At 36.4% G+C, this 21,668-nt stretch overlaps 1 protein-coding gene across 8 annotated transcripts in view; it reads left to right on the forward strand.

Moving 5' to 3' along the window:
• Positions 1–21,668, forward strand: part of CNOT4 (CCR4-NOT transcription complex subunit 4) — a 140,453-nt gene that overhangs the window by 89,689 nt on the left and 29,096 nt on the right. For all 8 annotated transcript variants that reach the window (XM_059933304.1, XM_059933303.1, XM_059933307.1 and 5 more), the window contains 3 exons: positions 16,097–16,154; positions 18,750–18,999; positions 19,882–20,382. In XM_059933304.1, the coding sequence (XP_059789287.1) occupies positions 16,097–16,154; positions 18,750–18,999; positions 19,882–20,382 (809 nt within the window). The remainder of the gene's footprint in view (positions 1–16,096; positions 16,155–18,749; positions 19,000–19,881; positions 20,383–21,668) is intronic.

Below are 21,668 nucleotides of genomic sequence, written 5' to 3' on the forward strand. Positions count from 1 at the left end.
AAGTGGTGCTCCAGGCATCCTGTTGCATTACTTTTATAGAGATATCTCCAGTGTTTTATTCTCTCTTAAATATGATTTTAACCATTTATTTGAGATAAATTTTTAATCATAATGTGAAAATACCTTGCTATTTTTAATTTATTGAGCTTTTCTCTTTAGATTGGAAGTGAATATTGGAATTTACCAAATATCTTTTTAGCATTTTAACAGTAGTTAGCTTTCTTTAAATTATTTTTTTTTGTGATCCCTTACTAATAGATTTACTAATATTTTATTGACTTTGCCTTCATATAAAGTGTAGTCAGAGCACATATGTAACTGTTTCAGTAACAGGGGAGGAGTGTCATAGCAGCCACAAGTTGTAGAGGAAAAAAAAGAAGAAAAAGGGGGATTTAAAGCAGTATGCCCATTTGATAACTTTGCCCAAAACCAGTGCAACTGAACCTCAGCTAGGACCAGAATAAATTTTGACATAGTTACCTTTGCTTTTCATAAGTACATGATATAGGAAGGTTTTTGGGGGAGGGAGAAGGGTTGTTTTTTGTTTGTTTAATGCAAGTCCCCCAAACTTACTAAGGACAGTTAATGGCCCAGGTTACAGAGAGTTGTGGGTTTGTTGTTTTTTTTGACAGCTCCTATAGCTTGTTTTCTTTCCATGCCAACCCCTGTAAGAGAGTAAGTTTGACTGTCAGTATTACTGAAAGTCTGCTTTGGTCTTCATTTCTACGTTGCCACCATACAAGGTACAGGGGTAGGGATGAATTTGTAGATAAGTTTTCTTCTTCCCACAGGGAAGACCTGCCAAGTTAGAATGATGAACAGTACAACTCTTTCTATGGTCCTACCCTACAGAGAACGTTTTTCTTATTCAAGATAAATTGAGAATTAGACTTTCCAGGGACACAAAGAAAAAGAATGGTTCCTTTTCCTCTTTTCTTGGCATTCCTGTGTAGTGAGTAGCAGTTTTAGAAGAATTGCAAGAAAGCAAAACTTGGAACTTTATAGATTGACATTAAACTTAAAATGTACTTTTTTCATTTGTAATTAATCCAGAGTACAAATATTAAAAGTATCATAGCTACTAATCGTCACTGAACCCTGACATGGTCCCCTGATACACATTAATGTTAGTAAGTGAAATTTTCTATAATATGTCTTATTCCTATCTCACTTAAATGAATAATAAATTAGAGGGTGTGTGTCATTTGTTCTTCACACACACATCTCCATTATTATGAGTTTGAGAGTGTATCAGTCAGATTGAGTATTGACTGTAGATATGCTGTTTTTCTGTATTAGTAAGTTACTTTGAAATGATGAATACAAATGTAAAGAATGGGGAGTAAAGGAGCCATGCAGTAGTGATGCTTATGGACTGGATATTTTGTTTTTAAGTTTGGGGCTTTGAAACACCTTTATTTACATTGAGGCACTATTTGTGCACCAACTGAAGACTGAGATAGGAATAGTAGTAGCTAGATGGCTGCTATATGCCCAGGACAGTGCATAGGCCTACCTACAAGTATTTGGGGGACAGATTATGGGGTGTGCAGATCACTCAAGGTAAGTGGTTCTGACTTGATGTTGTGGCTCAATGAAGCCACCGTTGAAGGAATCGAGATGTTCAGCTTTAGATTTAGGTAGAAAGAGGGTTGAACAGAAATTTGGTGTCTTCTGCGTTCATTTAATCTCCTCAGTAGTCCTGTGTGGTAGACATCATTGTTATTTTACTACTGGCAAGAATACTAAGTCTCAGAGAGTTTAGATAATTTACCGGTATCCTACACAAATAAGTGATGGACCAGATTCTGACCTAAAGTCTCTGTCACTTTTAAGCCCAAGCTCATTCTCCCACTCTGCCATTTCTTAGTCTAGAATAGGCGAAATTTAAGACTCTAACATGAATTAAAAACTCTGACATGAATCAAACTAAATCAATTAAATGAAACTATGCCATAACTATATATAGTTTGACCTTAAAGATCTCTGGTACTTAAGGCTTAAATATAGTGGATGTACTATAAATTCCAAGGAAGGTTAAGCAAAACCTTCCCTAAACCACAGATTGGTGGCAGTAGAGGATAAGCTAAAGAAAAGGTGAAAGGAAAATTTCTATAGAAATTTGTCAGTTTTTATCACATTGAAGGAAAATGTACATCTTTAAAAAATATATACAACTATATTTTTACTGAAAGTCAAATATAAGCTCTGATAGACGGAAGGCATAGCCAGAGTGCCTTATTTATTTAGCAGAATGGGGGTAGTCACTGCGTGAATCCTGTTCTTATGTCCTAACATCATTTGGTAAATCCCTGAGATTTAGAAAGGATATGGTACAAGACTGTACAAAATAGTCTCAGTAGAGCGTGTTAAATCACGCATAGGCGTCTGAGTATCTGTGAACTCTGAAATTTTATGTAAAATGTGTGTGTGTGTGTGTGTGTGTGTGTAAATTTTTCTGGAGGAGGAGCAGTATAAAGCAGTAATTCTCAAAGTATGGCCAAGTGCCATGAAAGGTAGCCTACATTTTTTTTGTAAAATGGATCCCTAGAAAGGCATTCCGTTTTTTGAAATAGGTAAATGATTTGCAGTTCCCTACTTTTATTTTTGTATAAAACTAAGGGCTGCTTACTAGTAAATTAGGTAGATAGTAAAGTTTGCTAAAATTGGATATTTACATTAAAATTCGTGAATTTTGAGATTTTTCTGAACTTATTTCTCAGTCTTTCCTTATTTTTCTTAAATTTTATTCCCATGATGTATTTGGATATATAAAGTTACTGCACATGTACACATACATACTTGGAAAACTAGTAAGTCAGCTCTGGTATCTTGCTCCACCTAAGTAGAATATTTTCAAAAAGGATAGAGAGCTACTGGTATTTTTTCCAGAGGGTGGGTGTAATGAGTGAGGGGAAGGGAGGGGAAGGGTTATGTTGGGAGGGATGGGAGGAAAGGGTTAGAGATAGAGTTTTTGGTGCCCTTATTTCTTAGAATAGAAGAAAAGGCACATCAAATGAGCAATTGTGTGTTTAAATTCAACTTAGTATCTTTTTAAGATCAAACTTTATTACTGAAATACAAAATTATAATGAATAGATGGAGATTTTGCTGTTGTTTTTGAAAGCTTGCCACAGTCTTATGATATGTTTAGGATGGTGGATGTCCATCTTTCAGTTTTAATATTAAGGATAATTAATTTTTTGTGCTTACTAGTAATCAGAACATTTATTTTCATTCGTATTTGGTATGTCCTGGAGTTATGAGAAAATTCCAATTAGAATCGTATTTGCCAACTACAGTTAGTCTAGGTTTATTGAGGCATTTTTTTCTTGCCATGTTAATTGTGTCATGTTACTTAAGATGTGGCCATATTTTAGTAGCAAAGTGATATTTTCAATGTTAATGTATATTTGAAGCCCCTGTATCAAAATAAATTCTATAAAAGCAAGCTTCCTGTCTATAACTTAAATTCGTCCTTTGCAGTAGCAAATGTTTATCTCAGTTATTTAAGACTCTGGTGAGCATGAAAAATTAAAATGAATTATTCTCAATAAATATGGGAATATTTCGGAGCGGTGTGAATATGTACTTGGGTATATAGTAACATGACAGAAATTTGGAAATGTCCATTATATTGACATCCGGCTTAAATTTTACTTTATATTCAAAATGCAACAAAAATTAGTACAACCATGACTACTATTTTTATCTTGTGAATGTGAGAAACAAGGGAACTAGACTTCCTCAGTATTTTTCCTATCCCACTCCCAGTTCTTAAAAATGATTTTTTCTTTGATTCTTCTACTACGTGACTACTTGTTTTATGTTGCAAATTTTAGAAAGCAGCCAAGAGACTATATTTAGGAATTTGGTGCTGTCGCCACCAAGGAAATAAAAGGAAATCAAACTCAAAACTGCCCAAAGGGCCAGTTAGAAGGTAGCAGAGTTGGCTGAGCATCTGAAGATCCAAACAGAGGCACAGCTGTGTCACACTACCTGCTTCAGATAGTTGTGAATTTTGGTTTCTTTATCTGTAAAACAGAGTATTTAAATTTGATATTAATGATTCCTTCTGGCTCTAAAGTCTAATAACTTCAGAGACTTTGAGGAGACTTGATGCCTTTTCACTGTGTTCCTTTTCCACTAGTGCAGTGATCATCAGACACGAGGTATCTCAATTTGGACTAACTGAATCAGAATCTCCAAGGACAGAATCTAGATATATATATACTCTGTACTTTCAATAGATAAATGTAAATATTTATATTTTGAAAAGCTCCATAGCACCAGATTCCAACTGTTGGGTTAATTGGAAAATATTTAATCCTGAGAAATCTGTAATTTCACCATAGGTTTCAGAACTATTTAGGACTAGAACTTTAAAAAGATTTTTAATGAGACTGTATGAAAACACGTTTACAAATTTTTGTCTGCAAGGATTTATACACACAGCATTACCTTCTGACAATAATATCTTGATTGTGTTATGAACCCTAACTACCTGTTAGAATTTCTCAATCCCACTTGAAGCCAGTGCTTTTCAGTCAACTGTGTGGTTCAGGTGTCTCAATTTCTCTTTCCCTTCGTATTATTACTGGACAGCGATGATTCCAAGGCTAACATGCTATTCTTCCACTTCTTAAACCAACTGAACTATGAGTGTGTCTGCAGCCAGGACCTTGCGTGTTTGTTACTACAGCACAACTTGCAAAAATTCTGTTGGGACATTCTGGCCTTTCCTCGGGGCCATACCTAATTGGCTGAGACAATCTTTGATCTCTTTAATTCTGATCCAGGCTCAGAGGGCTCATTCGGAGCAAGGAGAGGCAGACCTCGAAGCACCTGTGGAAAGCCAGCATCATGAGATTGAATCCTGGACCCTAGAATTAAGGGCTATGATGGAGAAGCTGGTGAAATCCATCGGCCAACTGAAAAACCAGCAGGATGTCTTCTGCTTCTGATATAAGACCCAGACCCCAGTGAGAATACCCTCTTTGGACGCCCGTCAGACCAGACAGCAGCAGCTTTTGCAGGAAATTCTCAGTGAACTGGACTAAAGGAGAAAGGAGGTGCTAGATGCCTCCAAAGCACTGCTAGGCCGATTAATCACCCTAATTAATGGAAGGTCCAGCAGCGAAACACCTGCATTGGAGCCCCCCTGGACGATGGGTTGGATCAGCTGGAGAAGTGTTCACAGCTGGAGCAAAGTTGTTGTTTCACCTGAATCAGCTGCTGAAGGAACTCAGTTGCCTGGTTAGCTATCAGGATGACCTTCTGACTAAAGGGGTGGACCTGTGGAAGGCCCCATACACAGAGTTGCTTTTAGATCTGTTCCTAGCCTTTGTGGTAGAAACCCAGCCCTATGTTTCCTAAACTCCCCATTGACCCCTCATCCTCAAGACGGGGAGGAAGTTCACTGTCCAGACGAGGCTGCTGATGAGATTCCAGGAAGTGGAATCTGACAGTGGGTGACTGACTGCAAAAGTCTCCACTGACTGTAAGCTTCATCAATTACAGTCATCCCTCAGAATTCACGGGGATCAGTCCCTTAGGATAACAAAATCCTCGGATGCTCAAGTCCCTTATATAAAATGGTGTAGTATTTGCACATAACCTACACACATCCTCCTGTGTACTTTAAATCATCTCTGGATTACTTATGCTACCTAATACAATGTATATGCTAAGTAAATAGTTGCTGGCACAAGAGAAATTCAAGTTTGCTTTTTGGAACTTTCTGAAATGTTTTCTCCTCTGAATATTCTTGAATCTGAGGATGTGGAACCCATGGATGTTGAGGGCCAACTGTACAAAGTTTCCAGAAGTTCAGCATTCTGACTTCAAACCAGAAAACTTTGTCCCCCAAGAAGGAGCAGAGTCAGGGTTTAATTTGGGACTCTGCCTGCCTGACTGGTGGAGCCGTGTTCAGGTGGTTCTGGAAAGGGCAACAATAGGGGACTGCTGGGTGCAACAGGAACCACACATTTATCAGCTTCATGGTCGGATGCACCTACCAGGATCTGAAGCAGGAGCTGAAGACAGATACCCTCTGTGTGGTGATTATTTCTAACATGAACCTACTCTTGATTGCCTGGTCCTTGGTTCTCTGGTTCAGTCTGGTCAGCTCACATCCCTAGAATCAGCAATTCTTTTCCAACACCGCCAGGAATGCCAGCTGCTGAAGACCATCTCTGGTACCTTTCTGTTGCTCTTAAGTGAATCATTGGGAGGGGGTATTACCTGTTCTTGGTTGAACGATGATGAAGTGCAGCCCTGCACCAGGAGGTACTGCAGTCATTCGTGCTAACTGAAGTCATCCACCACTACCAACCTCTTACTGAGGCAGACTTACCCAAGAACCTGCTGTACTTCCTCTACTCCTGAAGCCCCAGGGATGAGGCTTTTGGGTGCTACTACCAGGAGAGAGTTAATCTTCAGGAACAGAGGAAATAACCTGAAACATAGGCTCATTGTGGTCTCTAACAGACAAGTGGATGAGCTAGAACAACCACTAGAGCCAGAACTTGAGTCATTAGAGCTGGAGCCCACACTGGCACAGGGGGCCAGAGCTAAGCCTGGAGTTAGAGCCACTGCTTGAGCAGGGCTGGATCTGGGACCAGCACTGGAGCCCACACTAGGCATGGTATCACAAAGAGTGCCAGAACCAAACCCAGGACCAGTACTAAAGCTGGATCCTGTTCTAGAGCCATTCCCAGGGAACCCCAGGAAATAGGTCTCTATCATCATTAGTAAATGTGATATTTATTAAAGTTTGCTTTCCTTTCTTAACTGTCTTGGCATGATAATGGGTGGATGGATGTTGAATGTAAAACAACAAATTTGTTAGTATGACAGAGCTTAATGAAGAAGGAATTTGGACACCTGATGCCAGGAGAGTTGTGAGAACCCTGACCTGTTAGTGGTAGCTTTGAGATATGTGTTTTCTGTTCAGCCATCAGAGTGCAGGAAGTTCACATTTATTGCAATTAGACTTCAGAAATACACTTTTTCTTTCTTTTGGGTTTATACATGCATTTGCAGGGAGTCCCCCATCTTTATTTGCCGTTTTTGCACTTATAGTTGCACTTACTATGGCAGGTTTAATTTTAATTGACCTTTTACCTAAAAAATAAAACTTTCTAGTTATATCCTTATTCCTAAAGCTCTCATTTATTATTCCTTGAATTTGTTAATTATTCTTAAAATAAATTGAAGAATATACTAAAACTGAATGGAACTTAAGCTTACTAATATCTTGCCCTGATCCTGATTTTTCAGCAGCTGTCTTTGGATTGATGACAGTGATCTAGAAATTTTGATCTAGAGATCTTTGATAAAAACCTTCCCAGGTAAAGCGTTAAGTGTTAATGAATCACTGCTTATGAAACTGCAGTTGGCATGGTGGAAAAGATGATATAAGTTATCCTAATTAGTTGTAATCCAGAAACAGTCTCAAGATTTAATTCTGAATGTCATAATATTTTCATATATTGCCCTTGACATTAGCAAGATTGACCTCATCTATATTGAAAATTATTATTTAGTGCTTTTTAATGGTGGCGACTGAGGAGGTGAACCAAGATCAAGACACTGAAGTTCTTCCTATGTAATAGCTTGATTTCATCCTTCTGTTTCTATGACTGCTCCTTCCTCTCAACTTGAAGCCTGTATTCCCTTATTATAAGAATAGTGCAAATTTGGGGAAGGTGGCAGAGTAGATAGCACCCGGAATCAGTCTCTCCACCTGGACAACAGTTGCACTTGCATAATCTGTCTGATGTAACTATTTTGGAACTCTGAGGTCTTTTGAAGGCTTGCACCTTCCAGGGAAAGACTTGGCAGTTAACTTCGGTCAATTTTAGCTCTTAGCACAGTAGCAGCTACCCCTCCCCCACCCCCAGCCACACGGAAGGCGCTATGTACATGTTCCTGGAGCAGCTTGCATATAGCTTGCGGGAGACAGGGTGGAGAAAGAGGACCATGTTCTCAAATATTGAGGATCTCTGCTCTGAATGCTGATTATTTCTTCCGATCACAGGTGCAGACAAAGAGGCAGGCAGTCATTGTTGCACCTTCCCCTAGTTGCAAGTCCCTTCCTCTCTGAAGTGATTTCAGGGTATTTAAAGGACTGACACCCTCCTGCCATACTCCTTTAATTTTTGCTTTTTCCCCTTTTGGGAACCAGACACTAAAGACCTAGGACATTCAAAAACAACCACATGTAATGGGGAAAATTAGAAAGTGACTGCATGTCCAGGAAAGGCTCAGAATAGACCTGAGAAGACCTTAAGTTTACACCTAAGACCAATTCTCAGCACAGAGACAGCCTACAACAATCAAAAAAGAAAAAAACAAAACAACAACCAGTAACAAAAAGAGCAAACACTGGGGAAGGGGAAGAATCTGATTTCCAGAGGTACCACGTTACTAGATAGATTTCAAATGGCCAGTGTTAAACAAAAAATCAGACGGCATACAAAGAAAAAAAAGAATGGTCGATTCAAAAGAAAATAAAACAGCAGAAACCATGCCTGGAAAAGACCTAATGGCAGATATATTGGACAGAGTCTTTAAAGCAACTCTCTTAAAGATTCTTAAAGAATTAAAGGAAAATGTGGAGAAAGTCAAGAAAGGGATGTGTGAACGAAAAAGGAAACATCAGTAAAAGGTAGAGGGACTTCCCAGGTGGTCTAGTGGTTAAGAATCCACCTTCCAGTGCAGGGGACGTGGGTTTGATCCTTGGTCGGGGAGCTAAGATCCCACATGCTGTGGGGCAACTAAGCCCACGTGCTCTAGAGCCTGCATGCCACAACTACAGAGCCCGTGTGCCACAACTAAGACCTGATGCAGTCAAATAAACATTTTAAAAAATAAATAAAAGGTAGAAATTTTTAAAAGAAACTAAAAAATTCTGGAGCTGAAAAGTATAATAATTGAAATGAAAAATATTCTAGAGGAGTCAAATGCAGATTTGAGCAGGCAGGAGAAAGAATCAGCAAACTTGAAGATAGGGTGATAGAAATTATCTAGTCTGAAGAACACACACACACACACACACACACACACACACACACACACAAAGATTGAGGAAAGGTCAACAGGGCCTAAGGGACCTGTAGGACTCCAAGTGGACCAGCAGATGCATTACTGGAGTTCCAGGGAGACAAGAGAGAGAGAAAGATGCAGAGAGAATATTTGAAGAGATAATGACTGAAAACCTCCGCAATTTGCTAAATATAAACATTCAAGAAGCTTAACAAATTCTAATTAAGGTGAATTCAGAGATCCACAGTGAAACACTGAGACATGATAATCAGGACAAAGGAGAGAATCTTGCAAGCAGCAGAAGGAAATCATCACATAGAAGGGGATCTTCAGTAAGATTATCAGCAGATTTCTCATTAGAAACTTTGGAGGCCAGAAGGCAGTGGGCTGATAGATTCAGAGTGCTAAAAGGAAAAAAATACATATATACACCAGCCAAGAATCTTCTGTCCAGCAAAACTGTCCTCAAAGAGTGAGGGAGAAATTAAGACATTCCCAAATAAACAAAAGCTGAGGGAGTTCAGGACCTCTAGATCTGCCCTGCAAGAAATGCTCAAGGAGTCTTGCAAGATGAAATGAAAGGACACTGGATGGTAACCCAAAGCTGTATGGAGAAATAAAGATCTCAATAAAAGTAAATAAGTGAGCTATTATGAAACCTAGTGTTATTATAACAATGGTTTGTCACTATACTTTTTTCTTTCTATATGACTTGAGGTTAGTACATTTAAGGTCCAGTACTTTAATGTAAAAGCTAGTATTACTGTAACTTTGGTTTGTGACTTCAAATCTTGTTTTCTACATAATTTAAGAAACTACATTTAAAAGAATTATTGGGGGCACACAATGTATGAAGGTGTAATGTTGTGACATCAGTAACCAAAAGGGATAGGGATGAAGCTGTGAAAGAGCAGAGATTTTGTATATTATGAAAGTTAAGTTAGTATAAATTTAAGGTAGACTGTTGTGACTTTAGGATATTAAATGTATTTCCCATGATAACAACAAAGAAGGGAGCTCTAGAATATACACAAAAGGAAATGAGAAAGGAATTTAAACATTTCACTACAGAAAAATCAAACATAAAAGAAATGGGGAATGTGGAGGAAGCTATAAGGCATATAGAAAACAAATAGCATGATGACATAATAACTCCGTATCACTAGTTAATGTTAAATGTAAATGGGTTCAGTTCTCCAATCAAAAGACAGGGATTGGCAAAATGGATAAAAATACACTATCCAACTATATGCTGTCTACAAGAGACTCACATTAGACCCCAAAACACAAAGAGGTTGAAAGTGAAAGGATGGGAAAAGATATTCCATGCAAATAGGAACCAAAAAAGATCAGGGGTGGCTATACTAATATCAGACGTAATAGACTTTATTTATTTATTATATATATATATATATATATTTATTTATTTATTTATTTATTTATATTTATTTTTTGCTGTATTGGGTCTTTGTTTCTGTGCGAGGGCTTTCTCCAGTTGCGGCGAGCGGGGGCCACTCTTCATCGCGGTGCACGGGCCTCTCACCGTCGCGGCCTCTCCCGTTGCGGAGCATAGGTTCCAGACGTGCAGGCTCAGTAGTTGTGGCTCACGGGCTTAGTCGCTCCATGGCATGTGGGATCTTCCCAGACCAGGGCTCGAACCCGTGTCCCCTGCATTGGCAGGCAGATTCTCAACCACTGTGCCACCAGGGAAGCCCCGTAATAGACTTTAAATAAAACAGGATTATATGAGACAAAGAAGGACATTATACATTAATAAAAGTTTCATTACAGCAAGAAGATAGGACAGTGATAAACATTTACACACCCAATGACCATCAAAATATATGAAGCAAAAACTGACAGAATTGAAGGGAGAAATAGTTCTGCAGTCATAGCTGGAGACTTCAGTATCCCACTCACAACAATGGATAGAACAACCAGACAAAGCATAAGGAGAGGATTTAAACAACACAAACTAACTAGATCTAACAGACATATACAGAACACTGTACCCAACAACAGAATACACATTCTTCTCAAGTGCACGTGGGACATTTTCAGGATAGACTATATGTTAGGCCACAAATTAAGATTCAATAGATTTAAAAAGATAAACATACCAAGTATCTTTTCTGACCACAATAGGATGAAATTAGAAATCATTAACAAAAGGAAATCTAGAAAATTGTGGAAATTAAACAACACTTTCAAACAACTAATGGGTCAAAGAAGAAATGACAAGGAAATTAGAAAATACTTAAATGAATGAAAATGAAAGCACACCATAGTAAAACTTCTGGGAAGCAGCAAAAGTGGTGCTAAGGGGGAAATTTATAGCTATAAGTGCCATTATTACATTAAAAAAAATAAGAAAGATCCCAAGTCAACAATCTAACCTCACAGTTTAAGGAACTAGAAGAAGAACAAATAAGCCCAAAGCAAGCAGAAGGAAGGAAATAATAAAGATTCGAGCAGAGATAAATGAAATAGAGAATAGAAAAACAGTAGAGAAAATCAATGAAATCAAAAGTTGGTTCTTCAAAAATAATCAACAAAACTGACAAACCTTTAGCTAGGTGAACTAAGAAAAAAAAGAGACATCTCAAATTACTAAAATAAGAAATTAAAGTGGGAACATTACTACAGATTCTACAAAAAATAAAAAGGATTATAAGAGAGTACTGTGAACAGTTGTACGCCAGCAAATTGGATCACCTAGACGAAAGGGACAGATTCCCAGAAACATAAAACCTACCAAGACTATGTTACAAAGAAATAAAATACATGAATAAATGTATAACCAGTTAGGAGATTGAATTAGTAATCAAATATCTCCCAACAAAGAAAAGTCCTGGACCTAATGGCTACACTGGTGAATTCTACCAGATATTTAAAGGAGAACTAATACCAGTCCTTCTCAAGTTTTTCCCAAAACTTGAAGAGAAGGGAATGATTCCTAACTCATTCTTTGAGGCCAACATTCCCTGATAACCGAAGCCAGACAAAGACACTGTAAGAAAAGCAAACTTTAAACCCCTAATGAACATTGATGCATATGTCTTTAACAGAACACGAGCATACAGAATTCAGCACATTAAAAGGATTATGCACCAAGACCAAGTGTGGTTTATTCCTAGAATGCAAGGATGGTCTAACGTGTGAAAATTGAGCAGCGCAATATGCCACATCAACAGAATGTAGGATAAAAACCACAGGATCTCTCAATAGATGCAGAAAAAGCATTTGACAAAATTAAACACTCTTTCATGACAAAAACAATTAACCTAGGAACAGAAGGAAGCTACTTCAGCATAGTAAGAGCCATATATGAAAAACCACAGTCATCTTTCAATGGTGGAAGGACTGAAAGCTTTTCCTCTGAGGTGAGGAACAAGGCAGGGATGCCTGCTTTCACTACTTCTGTTCAATACAGTATTGTATTTTCTAGCCATAGCAATTGGCCAAGAAAAAGAAGAGGCATTTAAATTGGAAAAGAATAAGTAAAATTATCTCTTTTTGCAGATGGTATGGTTTTATATGTAGAATATCCTAAAGATCATACACACACACACACACACCTGTTAGAACTAATAAGTGAATTCAGCAGTGTAACAAGATACAGAGTCAACACGCAAAAATCATTTGCATTTCTGTACATGAACAGTGGACAATCTGAAAAGAAATTACAAAAGCAATTTCATTCACAGTAGGATCAAAAGAATAAAATACTTAGGAATTAACCAAGGAAGTGAAAGACTTGTACAAGAAAACTATGAAACATTGCTGAAAGAAATTTTAAAAGCCACATAAATAAATGAAAACAACATCTCATGTTCATGGATTGGAATACTTAATATTAAAAAGTCAATTCTACCCAAAGCAATCTACAGATTCAATCCCAATCATGTCAAAAATCCCAGTGACATTTTTTGCAGGTAAAATATCCATCCTAAAATTCATATAGAATCTCAAAGGACTCCAAATAGCCAATATAATCTTGAACAAGAAGAATAAAACTGGAGGACCCACACTCCCTGATTTCAAAACTTATACAAAGCTGCAGTAATCAAAATAGTGTGGGATCAACATAAAGATAGACGTGTAGACCAGTGAAATAGCCCATAAATATTAACTGTCACAAATATGGCCAAATGACTTTTGACAAGGGTACCAAGGCCAGACTCCTGGGGAAAGGACAATCTTTTCAACAGATGGTGCTGGGAAAACTGGGTATCTACATGCAGAAGAATGAAGTTGGATCCTTACCTAACAGCATATTCAAAAATTAATTCAAAATGGATCAAGCACCTAAATTTAAGACCTAAAACACCCCCCCCCAAAAAAAAACCTTAAGAGAAAGCATAGGACAAAAGCTTCATGACATTGAATTTGACAGTGATTTCTTGGATATGACACCAAAGGCACAGGTAACAAAAGAAAAAATAGACAAATTGGACTTCATGAAAACTTAAAAATATTTGTAAGTCGAAAGACACTATCCACAAGCTACAGAATGGGAAAAAATATTTGCAAATTATATATCTGATAAGGATTATTAACCAGAATATGTAGAGAGCTCCTAAAACTCAACAACAAAAAAAATCAAATAACCCAGTTCAGAAATGGGCAAAGGACTTGAATAGACATTTCTCCAAAGAAGATATGTGAATGGCCAATAAGCATATGAAAAAATGCACAACATCACTAATCATTAGGGATATGCAACTCAAAACTACAATGAGACATCTCATACCCATTCTCCTCACACCCGTTAGCATAGCCACTATCAAAAAAGCAGAAAACAAGAGTTTGAAAGAATGTGGGGATATTGGAGTCCTTGTGCACTGTTGGTGAGAATGTAAAATGGTACAGCTGTAGTGGAAGATAGTATGGCAGTTCCTCAAAAACTTAAAAGTAAAACTACCATATGATCCACCAATTCTTCTTTATATACATGTAAAAGAATTGAAAGCAGTATATTGAAGCGATATTTGTACACTTATGTCATAGCCCCATTACTCACAGTAGCTTAAATGTAGAAGCAATCTCAGTGTCCATGGACAGATGAATGGACAAGCAAAATGTGGTACATATATACAATGTAATATTCAGTTTTAAAAAGGAAGGAAATTCTGCAGTATGTTACAACATGGATGAACTTCGAGAACATTATTGTTTATGGAATAAGCTAGTCACAATAAAGACAAATACTCTGATTCCACTTATATACAAGGCATTTAGAATAGTCAAAGTCATCTAAATAGAAAGTATATGGTAGATGCTGGAAGGAGGGGAAAATGGGGAGTTGTTGTTTAGTGGGTATAGAATTTCATTTTCATAAGATTAAAAGAGTTATGCGGGTGGATGTTGGTGATAGTTGTACAACAAGGTGTGTGTATTTAGTACCACTGAAGTGTACACTTAAAAATGGTTAAGATGGTAAATTTTATATTAAGTGTATTTTACCACAGTAAATTTTTAAAAAATATTGCAAGTTTATCTCAGATTATCTGAATTATATTCCAGCCTGTTCTTCATGCTATCACCAAATTAATCTTTCTAAAACACTACTTTATTTATTACATATCATTTCTGTGCTCAAAAAAATTTCCATTGACCTGTGGTGTCTTATCTTTCTATCCTTACCTCCCATTGTTAAAATCATCCTATATGTTAGCTTAAACTAATTACCTTTCTCTCAACCTTTTCTACGACCTTTTGATTCTTGAAACACTTGCTCTTCCTACATTTAATGCTGTTTTTCCCCCTTTCCCTTCCTCCTCCCAATGTGCAAATCTTTTTAAGGACCTAGTTAAATGTGAACTTCCCTAGGAGACTTTTCCTAATTGCCCCACTTGGGGTGGCTCCTCTTTTTTCTAAAGATTTATGGCATTTAGTGTTTAAACAGTTCATTTAATAGTTGACACTGGCTGATATTTGTTGGTGTGTACCTGTCTTGTTTCCCCAACTGCCTCTAAATTAAGTGGGCTCAGTGCTGTATCTTAAAATTATTTGTATTAGCCACTTGACAATAATATGAATTGATTTATTGATATACTGTGAATAATAAGTAAAGATGCTCTTCAAGTAAATTTCAGACTTATCAATCAGATTCAAGAGCATCTGGCAGTGTTTCTGCAGAAGATACACTTGGTATTCAGGTTGGGTTCTTGTTAAATTTTTCTAGAACAATTAAATGTGGTACCAGTAAGTTGTCTATTTGTAAGGTGACTTTGTATATGTTTCCAGGCAATAAAATAATTTTGAGAAATTTGGAATCTTAAATTTTTTTGCTATAATATTGTATCAGAAATAAGTATTAGTATATGGGTACTAATACTTATCTTTTGTTCATGTGCTGGGTTAAAGTTAGTTGTAGAAATGACTTGCTAGGTCAGTGTTGTAATGTTTATAAAGATTTTTGTTTTTAAGTCAGATGAGTTAAAATGGACTTGAAGTTAGCAAATCTGTGTTACTGTGATACTGCATTTTCTCTTGTGGAAATCAAGTTTTACTGTTTTAGTTTGAGGCAATAGTTTGCACAAAAGTTTCTTTCTGTTAGTCTCCTGTGTGTGTGTGTGTTTGTGTGTGTGTGTACACTTACATATGCCTTCTCTAGGGTTATGATTAGGATATTGAAGTATTAAAAAAAGGTATTGCCTTTAAGAACCTGTAGATAACATTTCAGTAACTTTTACGCTCTCCATTAAGCACCTAGAAAAATAGGTGAGTATTACTTCAAGAATTTTAATGGGGAAGTGTTTATCATGGGCACAAAACTAAATAATAGATTAGTATCCATTTTAAGCAATACTTTTTTTTTCATAAGCTATTGTTTCACCCGTTGTTTTTTGAGAATCTAATTAGACTGTAAATTGCTCAAGGATAGAGATTTTATCTTATACTTCTTTGTGTCCCCAGCATCTAACCTAATGTCTTACATCAGAGTGCTCCAATAAATGTTTAGATGATAAAATGTCTATTTTTCTGGCTTTGGTCGTGGGGAATAAATGTACTCTGATTTGACTTTATTTTTTCCTTTTTACAGCCCCATTGACAAACCTTCCGATTCTCTCAGCATAGGGAATGGTGATAATTCCCAGCAGGTAAGATTTTGATACTGTATTCCTTCATTTATCTGCCATCTGCTGAAACAAGACATTCTATGCAAGTGAATTTTCTAGATAGTGAAAAATACTTTAAATACTGAAACAATTTAAAAACACTTTCAGTGGACATCTTTATTAAATGTATTATAATTAGCCCTCTTTTTCTCCACAGAATAGAGCATAATTTAACCCTTTCTTGATGACTCAGAATTATCATTATGACCATATGTTATTGTACTGTGTGCTAATACATTAGTGTCCTTGGAGTCCCTGATATTCTTGGTCTTTTTGACCCTACATGAAATGGTCCCAGACTAACATGCCTTCTGCATTCTTGATTTTGAGTTGTTTCTCTGCCCCATGCTCCCCTTGTCCCTTGCTGTCAACTTTAATTTTCTTTTCTTTTTTTAAAATTTTATTGAAGTATAGTTGATTTACAATGTTGTGTTAATTTCTGCTGTACAGTACAGTGACTCAGTTATACATATATATATTCTTTTTCATATTATTTTCTACTATGGTTTATCACAGGATACTGAATATAGTTCCCTGTGCTATACAGTAGGACCTTGTTGTTTATCCATCCTATAGATAATAGTTTGCATCTGCTAATCCCAAACTAACTTTAATTTTCTATTTCTCTCAGTGAACTTGCCCCCAAGCTTTCCCCCTTCCCTCAAATGACTTTTGGCTTTGAAATGATAAACCAAATAGTTAAGTTCAAAGTTGCATCCACTATGATACAGAATGAGGTCCTGATCTTTAGACCATGCTTTGTATCATCTTGTCTAGTTGCTAGCTTTTCACTACTTAAGTTTCTGTACACCTCTTACTTTGGTTTCAAAAAAAAAAAAGTGTAGTTCTAATCTCTTCTGTAAAGAACAGCCAGTTCCCCACAGTGTGAGAAACTTAGAGATCTAAAATACATTGTTTTTCTAAACTTGTTGTTCACAGTTTCCATGAAAGAATTTGAAAATCTGTATATCCCCTTGTATATTTTAAGTTAACGTTAAATTTTTTTCATAATAAGTTAAAAATAGCTGCAAAGGATGTAATTTCCAGCTTATTATAAATTTTGGTATTTTTAAATAAACATGCTACATTGGGTTTTAATAAGTATCTGAGAGATTTAAGTATCAGAATGTTTTGTTTCTCCCTCATCCATTTACACAAGCTATTCTTTAACAATCAGAAATTTTACATCATTCCTTGAATTCATTTTTTAATTTTCACTGGCATTACAGAATTTTTTCTTAATGCAATATAGTTTATGCTTGGGACTTCCCTGGTGGCTCAGTGGTTAAGAATCCTCCTGCCAATGCAGGGGACATGGGTTCGAGCCCTGGTCCAGGAATATCCCACATGCCACGGAGCAACTAAGCCCGTGAGCCACAACTACTGAGCCTGCGCTCTAGGGTCCGCAAGCCACAACTACTGAGCCCACGTGCCGCAACTACTGAAGCCCGCGTGGCTAGAGCCCGTGCTCCGCAACAAGAGAAGCCACCGCAATGAGAAGCCCATGCACTGCAACGAAGAGTAGTCCCTGCTCGCCACAACTAGAGAAAGTCCACGCACAGCAACGAAGACACAACACAGCCAAAAATAAATTAAATTAAATTAAAAAAAAATATATATATATATATATATAGTTTATGCTTGATAGGCATTCTCTCAAATAAAAGTAGACGTATAAATTTTGAATTGGAAATAAAAATATTTTGTTGACACATGCCAAACTTCTTTCTTCTGAATTTTTATTTATAGTATTGATTTGATCAAAGCAATATATATATAAGTATAGAGTTTGATTAAAAAATTAAACATAAACACTAAAATTGTATTGGAAATTTACCTCTTAATGAAGTGGATAGGGCATTTTAAAATTAGTTTTTTTGTATCCATGGATGAATATTACATGTTGGTACAAGGAGATGTTTCAGCAGCAATCTAGTCATGTTTTCATTTTTCTAAATACAGGTGCTGAAACATCTTGTTCATATAAATAAGTAGATGGAAGAAAGAGTTATATCAATATCACTCAAATTTTTGAACTCCTTGTGAATTAAATACCTAAGAATCATATTAAGATTTCTTATAAAAACTATTTTTAATGATGCTTTTGGAAATAGCTTGATTAGATCTTCTTTCCATTTTGTTCAGAACTGAAGTATTGGGAATCATCTAGTTGGCCAAAGAATCTAGTCATTAGAGTCAGTCACTGTGTCATCACTAATCTTAATATTTCTAATAAAGTTTTGTTTGGCTCCCAGAAAGTTTTCACACTTGGGCAAGATACTATAGTTAGATCCCAGAGAGTGAGAAATAGTATTGTCTTTGTAAAGTAAGAGAAATTAGGTTGTAAAAGGAGAGGATACTGGCTGTGTCTTTTCAGGAGGGTCAGTTTTATAAAAGAGTACATATATAAGTTGATGGATTTTTTTGAAAATTTATGCTCTCATAAAAAAGTCTTCAAGTACCCCAGTTTTTGAAGATCACTATTCTAATACCTTTCATTGCAAGCCTTTTAAACTATGGCTTATTACATTGTATAAACTTATATTGATTATTCTTTTCTTTTTCCATTTTATTTAGATATCTAACAGTGATACACCTTCACCACCACCTGGTTTATCAAAATCCAATCCAGTCATCCCTATCAGTTCATCCAATCACAGTGCACGGTCTCCTTTTGAAGGGGCAGTAACTGAGTCACAGTCGTTATTCTCAGACAATTTCCGCCATCCCAACCCTATCCCAAGTGGGCTTCCTCCTTTCCCCAGTTCCCCACAGACATCCAGTGACTGGCCTACAGCACCAGAACCACAGAGCCTCTTCACATCAGGTATATAACAATACTGTGTGTGTTAGTAATTATACTCAGACTAAAATGAGACCTTTGCTGGATGTGTTTTTATCCTTTTTTTGTCCACTCCCTTTTTCATAAAAATGTAAACTTTTAAATGGCAAGGAATTGGATGGTTAGGTAAGTAGTTCTGTGACCTAGAACTTACCATGTTAACAGACAAATTTCTCCAGAAATCAAGGGTTAGATCATTTTTCCAATAATCAAATGCTTACTCCTCTAGGAAGTATTAAGGGCTTACAATTTTTAATTAGATTTGTGTTTGTATAGTTATATATTTTAAAATGTTTCCCCAGCTGACAAAGAAGTATGTTAGTTAATTTTTAAAGTTACATTTTGAGACATTTCCAATTTCATTCATCGTAAGTTCTCGTTAATGTGAAGGATAACACAAAATCAAGACAATTTAAAAATACAAAGATTAAATGGATACTTTTTTCATTAAGTTATAGTAGTAGTATGTAAAGCATATATTCAAAATTATACTTCGTCTTTGATAAATACATTTCAAAAATAAACTTTACTAATTGAATTCTGTTATACTTATTACTTTATTTCATTTAAATGACTTATTTTGGGTTTTGATGATGACTAGTTGAGAGTATAATTTGGGTTTCAAATAGTACTTTGTTTTCTTTGATCAGCAAAATCAGTCTATATCATTCAGTTTTTGAAGTTAGTAACTTATGGATGAAATCATTGCTAGAAGTATCTGAGGCCTTTTGTAATTTGACAGTCGTAATGTTATAAGAAATTACGTAGATTTTGCGTATATTTGCCGTTGTGTTATAGTATGATGTTGCACTAGTGTGGAAGTGAGCTATATATTTTAAATTCATCACTGATTTTTTTTCCCACCAGAAACAATCCCAGTATCGTCTTCTACAGACTGGCAAGCAGCATTTGGCTTTGGTTCTTCTAAACAACCAGAGGATGACTTGGGTTTTGATCCCTTTGATGTCACTCGAAAAGCCTTAGCAGACCTGATTGAAAAGGAACTGTCAGTCCAAGACCAACCTTCCCTTTCGCCCACATCTCTTCAGAACTCCTCTTCACACACTACAACCACCAAAGGTCCGGGCTCTGGATTCCTACATCCTGCTGCACCTACAAATGCCAACTCGAGTCTCAATAGTACCTTTTCAGTCTTGCCACAGAGGTTCCCTCAATTTCAGCAGCACCGAGCAGTTTATAATTCATTCAGTTTTCCAGGCCAGGCAGCCCGCTATCCTTGGATGGCCTTTCCACGCAATAGCATCATGCACTTGAACCACACAGCAAATCCCACCTCAAATAGTAATTTCTTGGACTTGAATCTCCCGCCACAGCACAACACAGGTCTGGGAGGGATCCCTATAGCAGGTAGGTTCATTCATAGCCTTTGAGAATTTGTGAATAACTCATGCCTTCAGGTTGTTGGGTGGGTAGGGAGGGAACTTTTGAATAACAGAAAGTATTTATCATCAGTCTTGGAAATTTCAATGGGAAAAACTCTTTATCATAATCTAAAAAAATTTTAATTAGATGGATGCCTTGTAATATTGAGCTTTATAAGGATGGTGGAGTATTATACCTAGTTATTGCTTGGAAGCATTTTACTTAATAGAATAGTTACCAGACTTTCTTATGGCATATAAATGTAAAAAGACAAAGAAAAAAAATGGGCTCTGAAATTATGGTGCCATAAAGTCCAACACCATGGTAAAAATTCTGATTGTACATTCTAAAAGTAAACTGGTTCAAAAATTTTTTTACAGATGGTAATTAGTGAGAGCATGAGGGATAAAGCCACTCTCTTAACTCCTTTTGACAACTTACTTATTTTGACTGATAGACATGTACAAACACACACACACACACACATACATCAAAACTGTGCTATATGTTAATAAAGGACTTAATATTTGAGAACTCTCATTATTAATGTTTCACAGACATATGTGTATAAGTATACTTTCTGTGAAAAAGAAATTGTTCAAGGAGAGATATTTTTCCTTTTGGTCTGTCATGTTTTTATTTCTGGGGTAAATATTAGGTTCCTGTAAGTGATGCCAGAATACTTCTGGTTTTGTACTGCTACCCTTGAAGGTTTCAGAACTTTTGGCTTTTAAGGTCCCATATGATATTTATTAGATCAAGTGACTTCTATATCTAAAGGAATCTTTCTTATTAATAGTTTTTCAAAATTTAATTTGGGCTTTAGATATGACTGGTAAAAGAGTTTGTTCTCTCCTGATTCTCTCAAGTAGAATAGAATAGTCCTTCACTCTGTTATATAACTTATAAAATTTATTTTTATCCCTTTTCATGGCCTTTGTGATATGACATGGCACAGCATTATTGTAATAATGTGCTGTTACCAGCAAAGCGTTCGTTCTCTTGTTTTTAGCAAGGTTGATAGATAAATTTACAGAGATCCATCAAAATTCTTTGGCTCTATTCTCTTTGTGACCAACAACATTTCATTTTCAAGACAAGTAGTTGGGTTAAGAGAGTATGGTTTGTGGCTGTTGATACAGTGAAGTTAATTTACACATAAGCATGATAGCACCTAATGTAGTGGTTTGCACATTGGTGGGACTCATGTTATTTGTTCATTTGATATGGTAGTTAGTAGGTAATCGAGAGTGACATTTTTCATTCCTCTT

This window comes from Balaenoptera ricei, chromosome 9, assembly GCF_028023285.1.
Source record: "Balaenoptera ricei isolate mBalRic1 chromosome 9, mBalRic1.hap2, whole genome shotgun sequence".
NCBI lineage: Eukaryota > Metazoa > Chordata > Mammalia > Artiodactyla > Balaenopteridae > Balaenoptera > Balaenoptera ricei.